The sequence below is a fragment of the Solea solea genome, chromosome 16 (assembly GCF_958295425.1).
Source record: "Solea solea chromosome 16, fSolSol10.1, whole genome shotgun sequence".
Taxonomy (NCBI): domain Eukaryota; kingdom Metazoa; phylum Chordata; class Actinopteri; order Pleuronectiformes; family Soleidae; genus Solea; species Solea solea.
This window is the reverse complement of record NC_081149.1, coordinates 19,398,742-19,412,767: the sequence shown is the minus strand read 5'-3', so window position 1 is coordinate 19,412,767 and position 14,026 is coordinate 19,398,742. Positions and strand designations below refer to the sequence as shown.

At 42.3% G+C, this 14,026-nt stretch overlaps 2 protein-coding genes across 4 annotated transcripts in view; one reads left to right on the top strand and one right to left on the bottom strand.

Annotated features, from left to right (window-relative positions):
* The first annotated feature begins 2,607 nt into the window (after nucleotides 1-2,607).
* socs1a (suppressor of cytokine signaling 1a) lies at nucleotides 2,608-4,769 on the top strand. Its single transcript, XM_058653663.1, has 2 exons — nucleotides 2,608-2,910; nucleotides 3,869-4,769. Exon 2 carries the CDS (start codon nucleotides 3,926-3,928, stop codon nucleotides 4,634-4,636), a length of 711 nt encoding a protein of 236 aa, XP_058509646.1. The 5' UTR covers nucleotides 2,608-2,910; nucleotides 3,869-3,925; the 3' UTR covers nucleotides 4,637-4,769.
* A 4,564-nt stretch (nucleotides 4,770-9,333) lies between these two features.
* clec16a (C-type lectin domain containing 16A) overlaps nucleotides 9,334-14,026 on the bottom strand; it is a 29,295-nt gene continuing 24,602 nt past the window's right edge. For all 3 annotated transcript variants that reach the window (XM_058652601.1, XM_058652600.1, XM_058652603.1), the window contains exon 23: nucleotides 9,334-12,189. In XM_058652601.1, the coding sequence (XP_058508584.1) occupies nucleotides 11,603-12,189 (587 nt within the window). In that variant the 3' untranslated portion in view covers nucleotides 9,334-11,602. The remainder of the gene's footprint in view (nucleotides 12,190-14,026) is intronic.

Here is a 14,026-nt window from a genome sequence, read left to right as displayed (position 1 = left end):
TCATGTGAAACAGATGACACTCACTCACAAATAAAGTCCGTCTCAGGAGTGAACAGACATAAGTCAAGTAACCAGAGTGGAAGAAACATATGAAAGAGTCTACAATGTGTCATCTGTCATGCCACTAAAACTCTGGGCTGCGTCTTTTTGGAGCTGCCATAAGAAAATAAAGTTCTGGTGCGTTGTTTTTCAAATGTTTCCCGGAAGTATATAACTGTGATATTACACAAGATCCATGCATTGCAGTTCTCGGCAGAACTTGACACCTATCAGCAGCACCCAGTGACAACACAGTGCCATTTTCATGTAAAAAGGAACATCTTCATTTCAGAAAAAGAAGGACTATATTATGGAGACACTTAAAACACATAATGCTTCTCTCAAATCTACAACATTCAATAAAACGTGGCAACCATTTCTGTCCTATTTGTCGGGCGTGACCTGGGGAGCTTAAATATGCATGTGTTTGTATCCTGTACATGTTATTACTACTATTAATATTAGTATTTTATTATTTGCTTTGTGTTTTTCTCCACCGTTTGTTTCTGGCGTGCGATGAGGGGTGGATGACTCTGCGGCGTGTATGTTGTTTGCATTATTTGGAACCGAAGTTGCATCAATACACTGTGGAAATGGCCCAGCGAGGACATGTGATGAAATAAAATGCTGGAAGTCAAAAGAGTGAAATGACTGTCACGATGTCACAAGATGGCTATCAGAGAGAAATTGCCCCAAATGTGCCATGAAACCCTATTTTTTTTTTTAAAAAGTCAAAATAATTAAACACTGGGTGCTGAGCAGGACCGAAACATTTACAAATAGCTAAAAATGTCCACACACAGGAACTTAATCATCAAGAAATTACTCAGAGGGAATTACATGAGTGGACGAGTCGCAGAAAGTGTCAGCACCCTTTGAGTAATCTGATAACACATTTTCTTATTAGAAATTAATCTGTCAACTGTTCCATTCAAACCACTGAGCTCACACAACACCGATTAACCCTATCAGCTCCACATGACTCACTGTTTTCTCAGTATAGCTGTGTTTTTTTTGTGTGCCACGACCGCGCGGGTGGGAGGAGGATTCAGTTGGACGATCATATCTTAAACAGAACCACAATTTTGGCCTCATGTGAACATGATCGCGTAATACTGAAAATGTTTGCCAATCACAGCTGCTGCTGTTTCGTTCACCAAGCAGCTCCAATGTTTCAGGACAAGTAACTGTCGGCCCTAGGAGCAGATTATCTGGCCAAATTATCCTGTAGTGGGAGGAGTTAATGGCTGAGATTTTGACGCCATCGGACGCATCCGACTCTTCGCGATTTCAGATCGTAAGTACTGAAGATGTTTGATGTTGACCGGGAAAGGGACGTTGCGTACTTCATCCACAGTTTGTCATCCTCCATGTCTGTTTATCTTCTGAAGTCACGTTAAATCACGCACATTTCTGCGCGATCCCAAATCCCTGGAATCTCCTCCCATGAAATGGTGCGATTAAAACGCCTAGTGTGTGGTCCTGTGTCTTGACTGGATCGTCTAGTCTGTGATTTCTCAGGATTACTCACTCATCTTCTACCACTTTATCCTCCACATGGGGGTCACGGAGGTGCTGACATAGGGTGAGAGGCGGGGTACATCCTACATACAGGTCGCCAGTCCATCGCATAGAGACAAAAAAACCACCCACTCTCACACTTACAGTCATTTTAGAGTGTCCAATTGACCTAATCCCCAAAATATGCATGTTTTTGGACTGTGGGAGGAATTTTTAAGATTAAACCTAATCTGGTACAAAGTTTATTGTGTCTGTGGGCGCCCATGTTCTAAAAACAAGTCAGATTTGAAAATCGTCTAGTGTGGGACAGGCGTTATCAAAGTTTCTTTTTCTCTTCTCTGTCTGTGTGAGAGAGTAGGTAGAAGATCGAGGGGGAGAGAAAACTAGGTCATGCACCGGGTAATACGTTCTCTTTTGGTAGATACTCAGAAACCAACAGGGGGCTGAAAGAGATTCCACTGTAACTATTGTTTAAAGGTCTGTCTAGTATCGGATTATTATTTTAATGAATCAATCTGGAAAGTTTTTCATTTAAAAAAAGCTCCATCTACTTTATAAACTGACAGAGACGTCAGATAAGGACCTTTAACTTTGATATGTCAATCTGATAAAGTGTCTTCTGATGTGACAAAGGTCATCCCACGACATACCGGGCACAGTCTGTTCTCGTTTGCTTTGATTGACGCATGTTCATGTGCGTAAATATTTAGAATAGAAAGCTGAAATAAAACGATAAGGAAGAAAAAAAAGAAAAAAAAACATGATGTGAGAATGCTTTATTGTTACCTTTGAGGGCTCCGCGATAATAAACGTAAGCAGGATTAACTAAGTCGTTAATAAACGCCTCCAAGAGTCGAATCTGTCACCTGTGTTTCTGTAAACGTCCCGCAGTCATGTGGCTTTGTGGCTTTCTTGAAATTCTCCTAATAATAGGAGTTCAAAAGAAGTGAAAAAGCGCACGGGACGATCTGAAGCTCAGAGTTTCACTTTCGGTTCCGTTTAAGAGAAACTGCCCGTCTGTGGCGTTCGAGGAAGAGCCAGAGCCGCGAATGCTCCTCCTCCTCCTCCTCCTGCTCCGTCTCCTCCCACTGTGCTCTCCTTTAAAAACAAAGTGTTTACCTTTCATCCAACACTCACTCTCTCTCACACACGGTCACAGCATGTTCGCACAGCCTCAGTGACGGACTGTAAATCATAGCCAGCGGGTGTAACGTGTCCTCCGGACGGTCAAACGTGACCCGCGACACTGCGGATTATCTCTGCGCTGCACGGACACACCGAGTTTGGCGCTGTGGAGTTAATACACACGAACGGATCTTTAAAAAGCGCCGCTGTTGTTGCAACAAAACGGTAAGATTTTATTTATTTATTTTTTCCAAAATGGTTGATGAATGATGCATATGCAGTTTTGCTTGCAGGTCAAACTTGTTAGTGCATTCGTGGCTGTATTCGTTGCAGTTGTTTCAGGCCCAGTGCAGAGAGAGAGGAACGTTATTTGATCTAAAATAATGTCAAGGTTAATAAAGGGTGAGGTGTTCATATAATCCCTGGTTTAATGTCATCAGAAATGCAAGTGTCAATGACAGACACGTGAAAAGAACTGATCTGAACTCACCGATATCAAATTTCATTTGAATTTGAATGTGGTTGCCATGACTGACCATGAGGGGCGGGGGGAAACCCCCAAAACAAACACACACGCACACACACGTCATCGCCTAATCATTACCAGGTTTTTTGGGAATCATAACTTTTCCTTGAATTTAAAGCAGGTTTAAAACAATTAGTTTAAGGAGGATTGCGCCGTTTTATGAACAGTCATCTTTGCAGGGTTTATGTGCCCTTTGGTGCAACTGTTTCTATCTTTAAAAATAAAAAAATATATATATATATATACACATATGTATATATACACATATAGTATATTTATTATTTATTCTATTATTATTCAGGAATTGTTTTTATTCTACTCCAGTCAAAAGAGCTTCTAAAAGTTTGATTAGAACCTGGCTGTTCAGTTATTGTTGCACAAGTCACTAAGAAAAATACAGCTGTTAAGCCGTGTGTGTGTGTGCGTGCGTGTGTAGACATACAGTAATTACGCTGTGGCTGACATGTTGTATTCATTCCATTCATAACAAAGTACTACTCACTGGAACAGACACACATCCACACACTCACAAAAGTGAAAGACCATTTACTTCCATTGTCTTTGATTTCCATGGAAATGACATGAGTAATGGCACCTGTTGAATGACGACTGTATTCTGGATGATAATCCTTCTGTCTTCCTCTCTGTGTCTCTCAGGATGACAGTGTGGTGGTCAGAGATGGGAGAGGGTTTGGGGCCACTCTCCCCTGTAGGATGGTAGCCGACAGCCCAGTGGAAGGTCATGACAAGACACCCTTGTCCGGCTCATCATCATCAGCGTCATCCTCTTCATCAGCGTCATCCTCCTCCTCCTCCTTCTCCTCCTCCTCGTCCTTGTCTTCGTCGTCGTCCCTGTCGTCGCTCCGCGCAGAGACCGAGCCGCTTCCGCCTCAGGCTTCTCCAGAGCCGGGTCCGAGACTAGCGTCCGTCCTGTCTGTGTATCGGACTCACTTCCCCACCTTCACTTGCAAGGAGGACTGCAAAATCATCACAGACACCGCTGCTAAGCTCGAGCACAGTGGCTTCTACTGGGGCCCCCTGGGTGTAGAGGATGCCCACCGCATGCTGCGGGACGCACCACTGGGCAGCTTCCTCATCCGCGACAGTCGGCAGAAGGACGTCTTCTTCACTCTGTCCTACCACGCCAAGAGCGGGCCGGTCAGCGTGCGCCTCGACTATAAGCAGCAAAAGTTCTCATTGGCAGGCAACGCGCGCTCCTTCCCGACGCTATTCGCCCTGCTGGAGCATTACATCAACTCCCCCAAAAAGAGCCTTAGTGTCCCGTACAGGAAATGGAAGCCAACGTTGCAGGAACTGTGCAGGAAGCGCATCATGGAGCTGTGCAGTGGTGGAAGCAAGGTTTCAGAGCTGCCGGTCACGCACGTCGTCCACGGCTTCCTCTCGGACTTCCCGTACAAACTATGATCGGCTTGCCGTGTAAAGTTCTGACAGTACTGTTTCTTATTTCAAGAAGTCCCAGTTCACTGGAGCCGTGGCTTAAACCTGTCCATGATGGGACGCAGGTTAAGACTGCAGTCGTGTGGCTACATCATAAATCAGCTCCGTGTTCCGAGCTGGAAAGCTGCAAAATGAGACACTTCCACAGACGAGCAGAGGCGGTCTTCGGCCGGACGGGGTCCATACCGGAAGTTTCACCTGACATTACCTCGAGAGATTCCTCTTGCACATGGACACGTCGCCGTTTGATCACGAGAAGGCACAAACAGTTGGAAAAAGTTGCATTAAGTGAAAATCTAGTAAGCAATAGAGAAATAAACTTTTGCACATTTGTGGCCACCTACATATTTAAAAGTGGATTGTGGGAGGACATTAAGAGTAAAAGAGAGGACTTTAAGGCGCGTGGGGGCCTTTTGGAGATCATGGTTGAATCTGTCACCGGCCGTGGTACCAGCAGGATTTATTTTTGTAGCAGATTATAAATACTCTAATGTTGTCGGAAGTTTACATCCCACATGAATGTTTGCCGGCACCGATGGCTCAGGAACCACTGTGATATTGTTCTGAATTCTGAGGTCTGGCGTTATTGTACTGTATGTCGAGGTGGGTCTCACCTCGCGTTCAAAAAGTCTCTGCCAGGCAGATAACATGTTTGTCGTTACAGATTCATTGATAATATTTTTTTTATTATTATTGTTTTCTACCACTTTATTTGAAATAAAATATATTTAAAGTGACCTGGTTGGATTTGCACTTCTGTTTTTCATAACGTGGAGGAGTCGGCGAGGGTGGAGCAGGGGGGGTGAGACGGACACACGCCTTCACTCGGTACACACTGTGTCTCAGACAAAAAAGACAGACAGACAGACAGACAGACAGGAAGCGTTATAAAGTAGAAGTACAGTATTTTCACCACAGTGATTCATCTCTGGAGGGTGAAGTGGCAGGTGGGTGGCTTTTCTTTGGTTGTAAATGGAGTTTTACACTTAGAAACACACACACACTTACCAGAAACAGGCGCAGAGGTGACACATAATGAGGCATGTGATTGTTTCTGTGTGAGTGCGCGCGTTCGTGTGTGTGTGTGTGTGTGTGTGTGTAGTAGTGAGTGCACTTATCTAAAGGAGAACCCAGTAGAGATTAAAATTTCCTACCGAGGAAGTGGGAAATTTTTTTTTTCTATGAGTTGGTGGTTAGACAGAAACATTTGAAATCGAGGTCAGGGTTACAGTCACAGATCACATCTATATCTAGAGTTATGAATAATGTATGATGTACGTAAATTACACTCATTTAAATAAGCGGAGTGGGTTTCAAGTAATGCGGGCGATTAAATGTAAATGTGATAACATAGGATGTACAAAAAGAGAGGCAGTACTTGAAGAGGAAGTTCAGTGCTGTCATTGTTTATTATACAAAAGGCTGAAATATCAGCTTTCTGTTCTCGGCATTGTGACATATGACCTTCCATTGTATGTGTATGAGTCATACACGTACAATGGAAGTGTTTTAAAAATTACAGGCTGCTATTTCACAGTAGGAGCTTCTCAATTGTGTAAGAAAAGCTTGAATGGGTGGGTAAAAATAAGCACGCGAGATGCAGGAGTGTGTTTAACAGCAAAATACGCTCATCTATCACACAGGGGCACGTGTACAGGGGCCTCTGAGTGTGCCCTCCTCCCCCCCGTACCAATGGATGATACATTTCTGAGTGTGCTTATGTGGAAGGCAGAACCAGGCTACACGGTAGTGTGATGCCTCAGGGTGTACAGTAACAAGAAATGGTTGGAAATTAAACCTTTGAATCATGTTGTCTCTATTGTTTTGGGTCAAAGGGTGCCACTACCCAATAAACTGTGGTTAATTGCAGCCTAAAATCAGGATTATCCAGTTCAGACAACATTAAATTGGTACAGTTCAGGACGGTACAGCACAGCCTATTTTCTTTTTTAAGGCCTTTCATGAACACAGGTTGAACTCTTTATTTACATTTGTTTATTTGTACGGATTAAACCAATAAGATATAACTCCACTAAGCAAATAAATAAGGTTCACTCTAAATCTTCCAGTAATTTATTTAGTAATAAAAAGATGCATTAGCATTAGTAACAAAATTAAAACTAACACTATCAGAAGACCGGTGTAAATATAGAAGGCTGAATCATTTTGAAGTTTCATGACATAATTATGAGACTATGGGTCACTTTTTCCTTGTTCCTAATCTGAGGTTATAATCTGAACTGGCCACTAATCCTTCCCTCACACCAAACCTGAACACCGATGCTCTAACCAAACCTTACCATCAGGCTTCTGATCTTTTTCTTGGGGATTTTTTTACTTCATTCTCTTGGGTCTTGCCAAATGTAGCTGACATACATGCTGAGTCATACTGAGTATAATACTAAGAGCCCGATTCAAGTAAAGTCTGACTAGTTTGAGGATATAATTATCTTGAGGAAGAAGGTGACAGTGGAGTATGAGTCAGTGATGCAATGATTACAATATCTTTTTTTTTTTTTTTTTTTTCAACCATCACATTTTGAAGCTTTACCTAGAAACTGAGATGAGCGAGTTAAGTGTTCTTCAGCGCTCTGTGTTCTGAAGGGCATTCCTGACTATTTTGAGAAATGAAAGGTGAAGTGCGCCGTTTAGAGACAGCTGATTTCTCTAGAATCTTGCACCACTGGGATTTTTGTGTTCTTTAAACACATACACTCACACAAACAAACTTGTCTTTATACCTTAGTGAGGACACAGCATTAACATCATGCATCCCTGAGTACCTTACCTTAACATCACAACTAAGTGCCTAAACTTAACCCTTAAACCAGGTCTTAACCCTGAAAAACATTAAAAAATTGGACAGAATGTCCCCACAAGATCAAAATGTCCATTTTTTTTGGCACACACACACAAACACAAACACAGACGAGACCTCATTACTCAAATTTAATATATAGCATTGTCTCTATGTGGCCCTGGTGACCTGCCCCGGTTTTATCCCTATGTCAGCGTCCCCCGCGACCCTCGTGGAGGATAAAACGGTAGAAGATGAATGAATGAATGAATGCATGAATATATAGCCTTTCCACAGATGATTCACTCTGTATCTAGCAGTCCACTCTTGGACTTGCTTTTCTTGGAGATGTCCTTCTTATGATCTATGCCTGAGTTTCTTGTAAATGAGGTTATTTGCGAGTAATGGAGAATCAGACTTCCCTGTATCCCATCATTAGTCACCAGATTTCTTCAGGTTAGTTCACAGGATATCTTTAGCCACCAATTCTTGTTCAAGGGACTTTTCAGAAAGTACAGAATGATGACCAAGAATGAATGGGAGACAATACAATTTAAAACAAAAACGACAGTCATCGTATAAAAGGAGTGCTTTGTATGAATAGAATAGGGGTAGTATTTTTGAAAAGTTGCACTTCCCAACCTCAGTTTCCCCCGAATTTCCCCATTTTTTTGTTACGCGCCCACCAGTGACACTTGACTTGAAACCACAACACTAATTCAAACAGCCATCTTTGCAAACAGTTATGCTAACAGGACCAAGTGTCACTGGTGGTCACGTTACAAAGAAAAGAAGGAAGACATTTCTCAACTCAGGGGAAACTGAGGCTCATCAGTGAAGTATTCCTTTAAGCTTAGTTCTGAGGAACTCCATTAGCTACACAACTGCAGCAGCTGCTCCTTCTGGGGAAAAAAAAAACCCTTTTAATTTTAGAATCTTTACCATTACAACAGACAATGTACGTAGTACAAACAGGGATAAACAAGGATTGTAGGTGTTAAAAGAGTCATTTAGATCTGGTTTCAAAAACCTCATCAGCGACTTGAACAAGACGACGACACAGACAGCCCTACTAATCAGTCTAAATGTCAATATGATGCTTTGACAGTGGTTTGTCAAGTGTGCAGATGCGCGCACGCACACACAAACATAACCATATCAGTGCTGTGGCAATACCAGGAACCCATACACATTTACGCACACAGCGGCCAGACTTCCCTGAAGTGAGAAACCGCGATAAAAGAAACACTTACAGACCATGAGATGACAGAGGGGCTCCTGCAGCAGCCACAGACACACAACTCAAGAGGTAGAAAGTGTAACATCAACATCCTGATCTTATCCTTCCAACCGTCTGGCAGACACACTTTTATTTGGAGCCAGATGAATAAATGTGTATCATTTTTACACCTTCAAAGTCACGTTTGAAACTCGAGATCACAACTGCAGCGCAGGAATTGACAGATGTTACTTTGGTAGAGTTTAAAGGTTTTTTTTTGTCTTTGTTTTTTTTTGTTTTTTACAACCCCATTCTAATACTGATTAAAGTGCATCAAACTAAATTCATTTTTAATAAAACTTTGATATACTCAAACCTTCTGTTAATGTAAATGCATTGAAATAAATGCATTGAAATAAACTATAAATAACAGTAAACCAAATGTGAGGAAGTTTGCACACACTAAAAAACAGTTTTCTAATATTTCCTGTGGTTTTCTTGCTCACACACACACACACACACACACACACACAGGAGAACCTCGTCTGCTGTTACTACTGGAGTGTGATTGTGTGAAGAAAGGGAGGAGGAAAGAAAAACCCTATACTGTCTGCTAACACAATGAAAATGCCCATGCTGTAGTAGCACTGTTGTTAAGTAGAATAATTTATTGCAGTTCTTTATTTATTCCTCTGTTTTAGATCATTAACAATAATTACAGTTTTAAAAGCCAAAAGCATTTACAGAGCATAGATACAAACAAAAGAAAATATCACATACATACACACACACACTACAATCCGAGACCTAATCGCTGAAGCTTGTCGTGGCGTGTTTGCAGAGGTGAAACTCAGGCACGTCGGAGCACAACAACGGGTCGACGCGTTCCTACAACCCCTCACAATCAGCTCTACAAACGGTGCCAATGGATTCTCTTCAGCGTATCAGCGAAACACCACTGTCATTCCTCTGTTATTTACAATAGCGGGATGGAAATATGAAGGAGAGATTGTATTGCTTTGAATTTCTCACTTATAAAGTTGTCGATGACTGTACAGTGTTAAGAAAGTAGAATGACCCATCGTTAAGACTTCAGCTGTACCACCACGGCACAGAAAAGAGTGAGCGAGCTGGAAAACAAAGGCGGAGGCGAGAAAAACAAATGAAGGACTGAAAAAAAAGACAAGTGGACAAACGGTCTGCGTGTGCTTTGTTTTCCTACAAGTTAAATATCAAGTCAGAAATGAAGGTAAAATACACTGACGGCATTTTCTCTAGGTGATCAACTAACACTGCTGTTCTTAAAGATAAGTTGCTCATTACATTCAACCCCCCCCCCCCACTGATTAGCTCTTAACATTATTGCAGTTGTTAAGCTTAATTTAACTGATCAATCTAATGAAGAGGAAGAGGAAGAGGAGAGGGTTTGCCCCTAGTGGCTGACCTTAGTTCTTAAAAATTGAACTTTCTTTGGGTTTTTCCCTCAGTATCACACAGCCGTGGGCTCATGTTGGGATTAAAACTATCATCCACACCTCATGCTGTAAAATGTTTGAGGGGAATTGGCCACAAACTTCTACTTGTACTGATTTACCGACTGGAGCTTAGAAGAGTTCATCAAATTCTAGAGAGGAGGCTGACATTTAAACACATCCCCATTTACATGGAGAGTAAACATAAGGTCAGGTCAGTTCGGCAGCACCTGAGAGGCAGCCAGCAGGTACATTCAACAGTGCTGTTAAGATGTTACTTCTCGTGGTTTGTCGCAAGTCTTTGAAGTTGATAAACATCACAGACTCCACACGAGTTTCACTCAATCAAGCAAATTAACGTTTCACCCATTTCAGAGAAATATGTCTGAAACGTCCGCGTTTTTTTCAAACTATAAAAACATGCATAAAATGAACAAATAAATGAAGTGACTGAAGAGATCGCCAATCTCTACTCAATGAACTCATGTGTTAATACTGTACCACTTACTTAGCAGCCTATGCTCCAGTCGGCTCTTTAAAACCCAATTATTTTGCCGGCAATTCTGCTGATTATTGAGTCACTGAATCATTTCTGTGAATGCGCGCACGCGATTTTATCTCCACAGTCATTCCAAAACCTTTCGGTTCTTGGAAACCAGGGACTCGTCTGTGATGGGAGCAGAAATAGAAGCTTTTACACACTTCATGTCACAACTGCCCACATATGAAGAAGCTATTTAGTCGCAGGACACAAGATGACCACCTCCTCGCTAAAGGTGTTGCAGATAATTTAATATATAATCTATGATGGGCACCGATTGGAAAATAAGAAATAAGCAGATCATTATTTTAGATTTACATTACACACACACACACACAAATCCAGCGGCAGTTCTTGGTGGCAGTAACTGCTAATGGGTGTGACATGCAGAGAGAATAAAAGCCTGACTGTGTGTAGCTGACTGTGTGTGCACTGTATACTTAGCATTATAGCACTGTTGCATGAACATAAGTTGCAAAACCAGTGTGTGTGTGTGTGCGCTTTAATAAAGCTGACAATCGATCAGGATGAGTACAAAACATTGCTGGTTGTGCGCTTTAACACGCACTAAAAACAATCTCACACGCGCGTGCACACACACACACGACAGGACACACTCGAGTGCACAAAAACCCAAATGGGCTTTGAGCCTTCCTTGAGTTTGACCAGTGTCCGTTATCTTGCGTTCTCTCTGTGCATAAAAAAACGAGTCTCTCTCTTCATGTGCAAAGACAAATGTTGAGAAAGACGCCTCCACATCACACAAGTCCAACACATCGCAACATGAAAATATACCGCAGCCAAGCAGGATAGTTACACTACCTCACTTCACTGATGCCCACTCCGAGTGTGTCGGAGACGATTTTAAGTGCATAAACATGAACGTGTGTGATGTTTAACACGTTTAATCCAGCTCAGGTGAGTCTAGTGTTTCAGTGTGCGGCTCTGTATCTTCTGCGTTCTCTATGGAGTCATCGCTCGCCTGCAGCTGTGCGGCGGAGATCGAGTCGCTATCCACCTCTGAATGTGTGTCCTCACCTTCTGCTGCCTCGTCAGCGGGTGTGACAAACTCTGTCGTCGTGGCTTCCTCTTTTACGGTCACGTCTGTCTCCGTCTCATCCGTCAGTGACTCCTCTTCTTCTCTTGACTCTCCTTTCCTCTCGCCCTCCTCCTCCTCTTCCTCCTCTGCGATGGAGGCATCTGGTCTCTGGAGGGAGTGCGTCGCTGGATGGTGGCTGGTGCACGGGTGCAGATGCGGCGAGTCGGCAGGCGGCAGCAGCGTGAGCGACTCCACACTGAGGTTGTCTGCGTTGTTGTCGGTGAGGAGGGAGATGGTGGGCTGCGAAGCTGGCGTGAGGCTTGGGGCGAGGGCATGAGTTGGGACAGGGGTTGAAGGAGTAGATGAGTAGCCTAGAGTTACTTCTCCACCCCTCCCTTCCCCTCCTCCACCTGAGGATAACGGTGGAGTGTGCTCCAAAAATGTGCCATCATCTAGTGGAGAGGAGGAGAGGACAGATTGAGGCACAGATTTGCATTAAGGACTCGCACAACCTCAAAAGATATGTTTCTTTTTCTGAATAGAGAGAAGTGAGGGCTTCGTCGTATACCAAGTTTTAAAATGATCAAATGTGAAGTAGAATTACACAATAATGTTTATACCTTGTTGTAAATCCATGCACGCGTTTGATTCTCTGCAGAGGAGAGGAAAGCAAAGTCTCCTCAATGTAGAGAGAGAGCGAGGCTGACCTGCTCTGCTCCAGGTGGAATATTCAGCAGCATCCGTATTTTAAAAATGTGTCACTACCACCAATGTATTAACACTATTCTTGTTTCCTGACTCTAACTATAATTTAAATGAAGACTACTGGTCCTGACAAGTCAGTATTTAAGCCAGAAGAGTACAAGTACGAGCACTAACAAGTACAAGTACACACACACAGACAAACACATACCCCAACAACAGACACATCTGCTGTCAGACTTGTTAAAACATGCTTCAATTGGTGAATGCAAAGATGCAATTAATGAGCATGACAAAGTTTCTGGAGCAGTCTGCAGTGGCTGTGTGTGTGTGTCTGTGTGTGTGGTGGTTATTGTTACCAAGATATATTGTGTATACCATCAGTCATTTAACAAAGGAAAAAGTATGGTTGGCTGATAAGTTGGACAACAGATGACATGTACCAATTTATGCAACTGAAACTATTTCAAAATAAACCAGTCAACATTCCAGGGTAAAATAAATTTCCACATCATCTTCAGAATTTTGCAAAACATTTCACTTCAGGAGAACTTAGAAAGCCCATTCATTCTTTATAGTGTAAAGAAGAAGGCTGAGCTTGTTTTGTGTCATCAGTGTACAAGAGAAGCAAGAAGCAAGAAAAGAGTTAGTGGGTGGACACGTTGCACAAGAGTAAGACACAAGAAGCGGCGGCAACAACAGTGATACTAGCTATTATACTAGTTAAGCGTAGTTTGTGAGGAGCATGACAACAATGTGGTATTGCGTCATGGACCATGTAAACATACTGTATATACTTCGTCGGAGTAGAAGGGTGCAGTAGAAACTACACAACACAACCTTTTTTTTTATACAAACTTAGAGCAAACCCTTCACTGTTTAATTTAGCTTTTTTCCAGTTATTAGGCAAAGACCATTTAAAGTGAAGATAGTCCCTAAAACAATGATTGACAGTGATTGACAGTATTTGAAAAGATCTGGCTCCTGTGAGTACAACCAAATAAGAGTCAACTCAATAAATTAATTTAAATGTGAACCATTGTCTGAAACACTGTCTTCACAACACACTGCACACCAAGTACTGCTCATGTGCAAGAGGTTTAGCACTTAAAACTAAAAGATTCAGGATTCCAGTTCCACTGCACTTAACTTACTTTAATTTTCACCCTCTTGGTATAAGTTTACTCATTTACTCCAACACATAAGAGTTAAAACAACACAGGCTCTGGTAGTCAGTGGAGTTAACATGAGACTGACAGCTTCAAACTAAGTGTTGTGTACATACAGTATGACCTGAATTATCAATGGCAGTAATCTGCTGTGATACAATTTTCCTCTATAACCAGTTTAACAAGTGCAAACATGTGTGTGAGCATTTGCATATACAAAGGAACAGCACAGGTAAACACAAACACTTGCTTACTCCTGTAACATGCATTTTTGGCAACCTGGGCTAATAAATGCATCTCAAGTGATTACTTGTGAATTTAATTTCAAGTAATCACTGGTTGAGTGCTGGAAGATAACCACATAGAAATGACTGTACGATAGTGACGGCCAATACTCGGGTGTGTGACTGTGGTATAG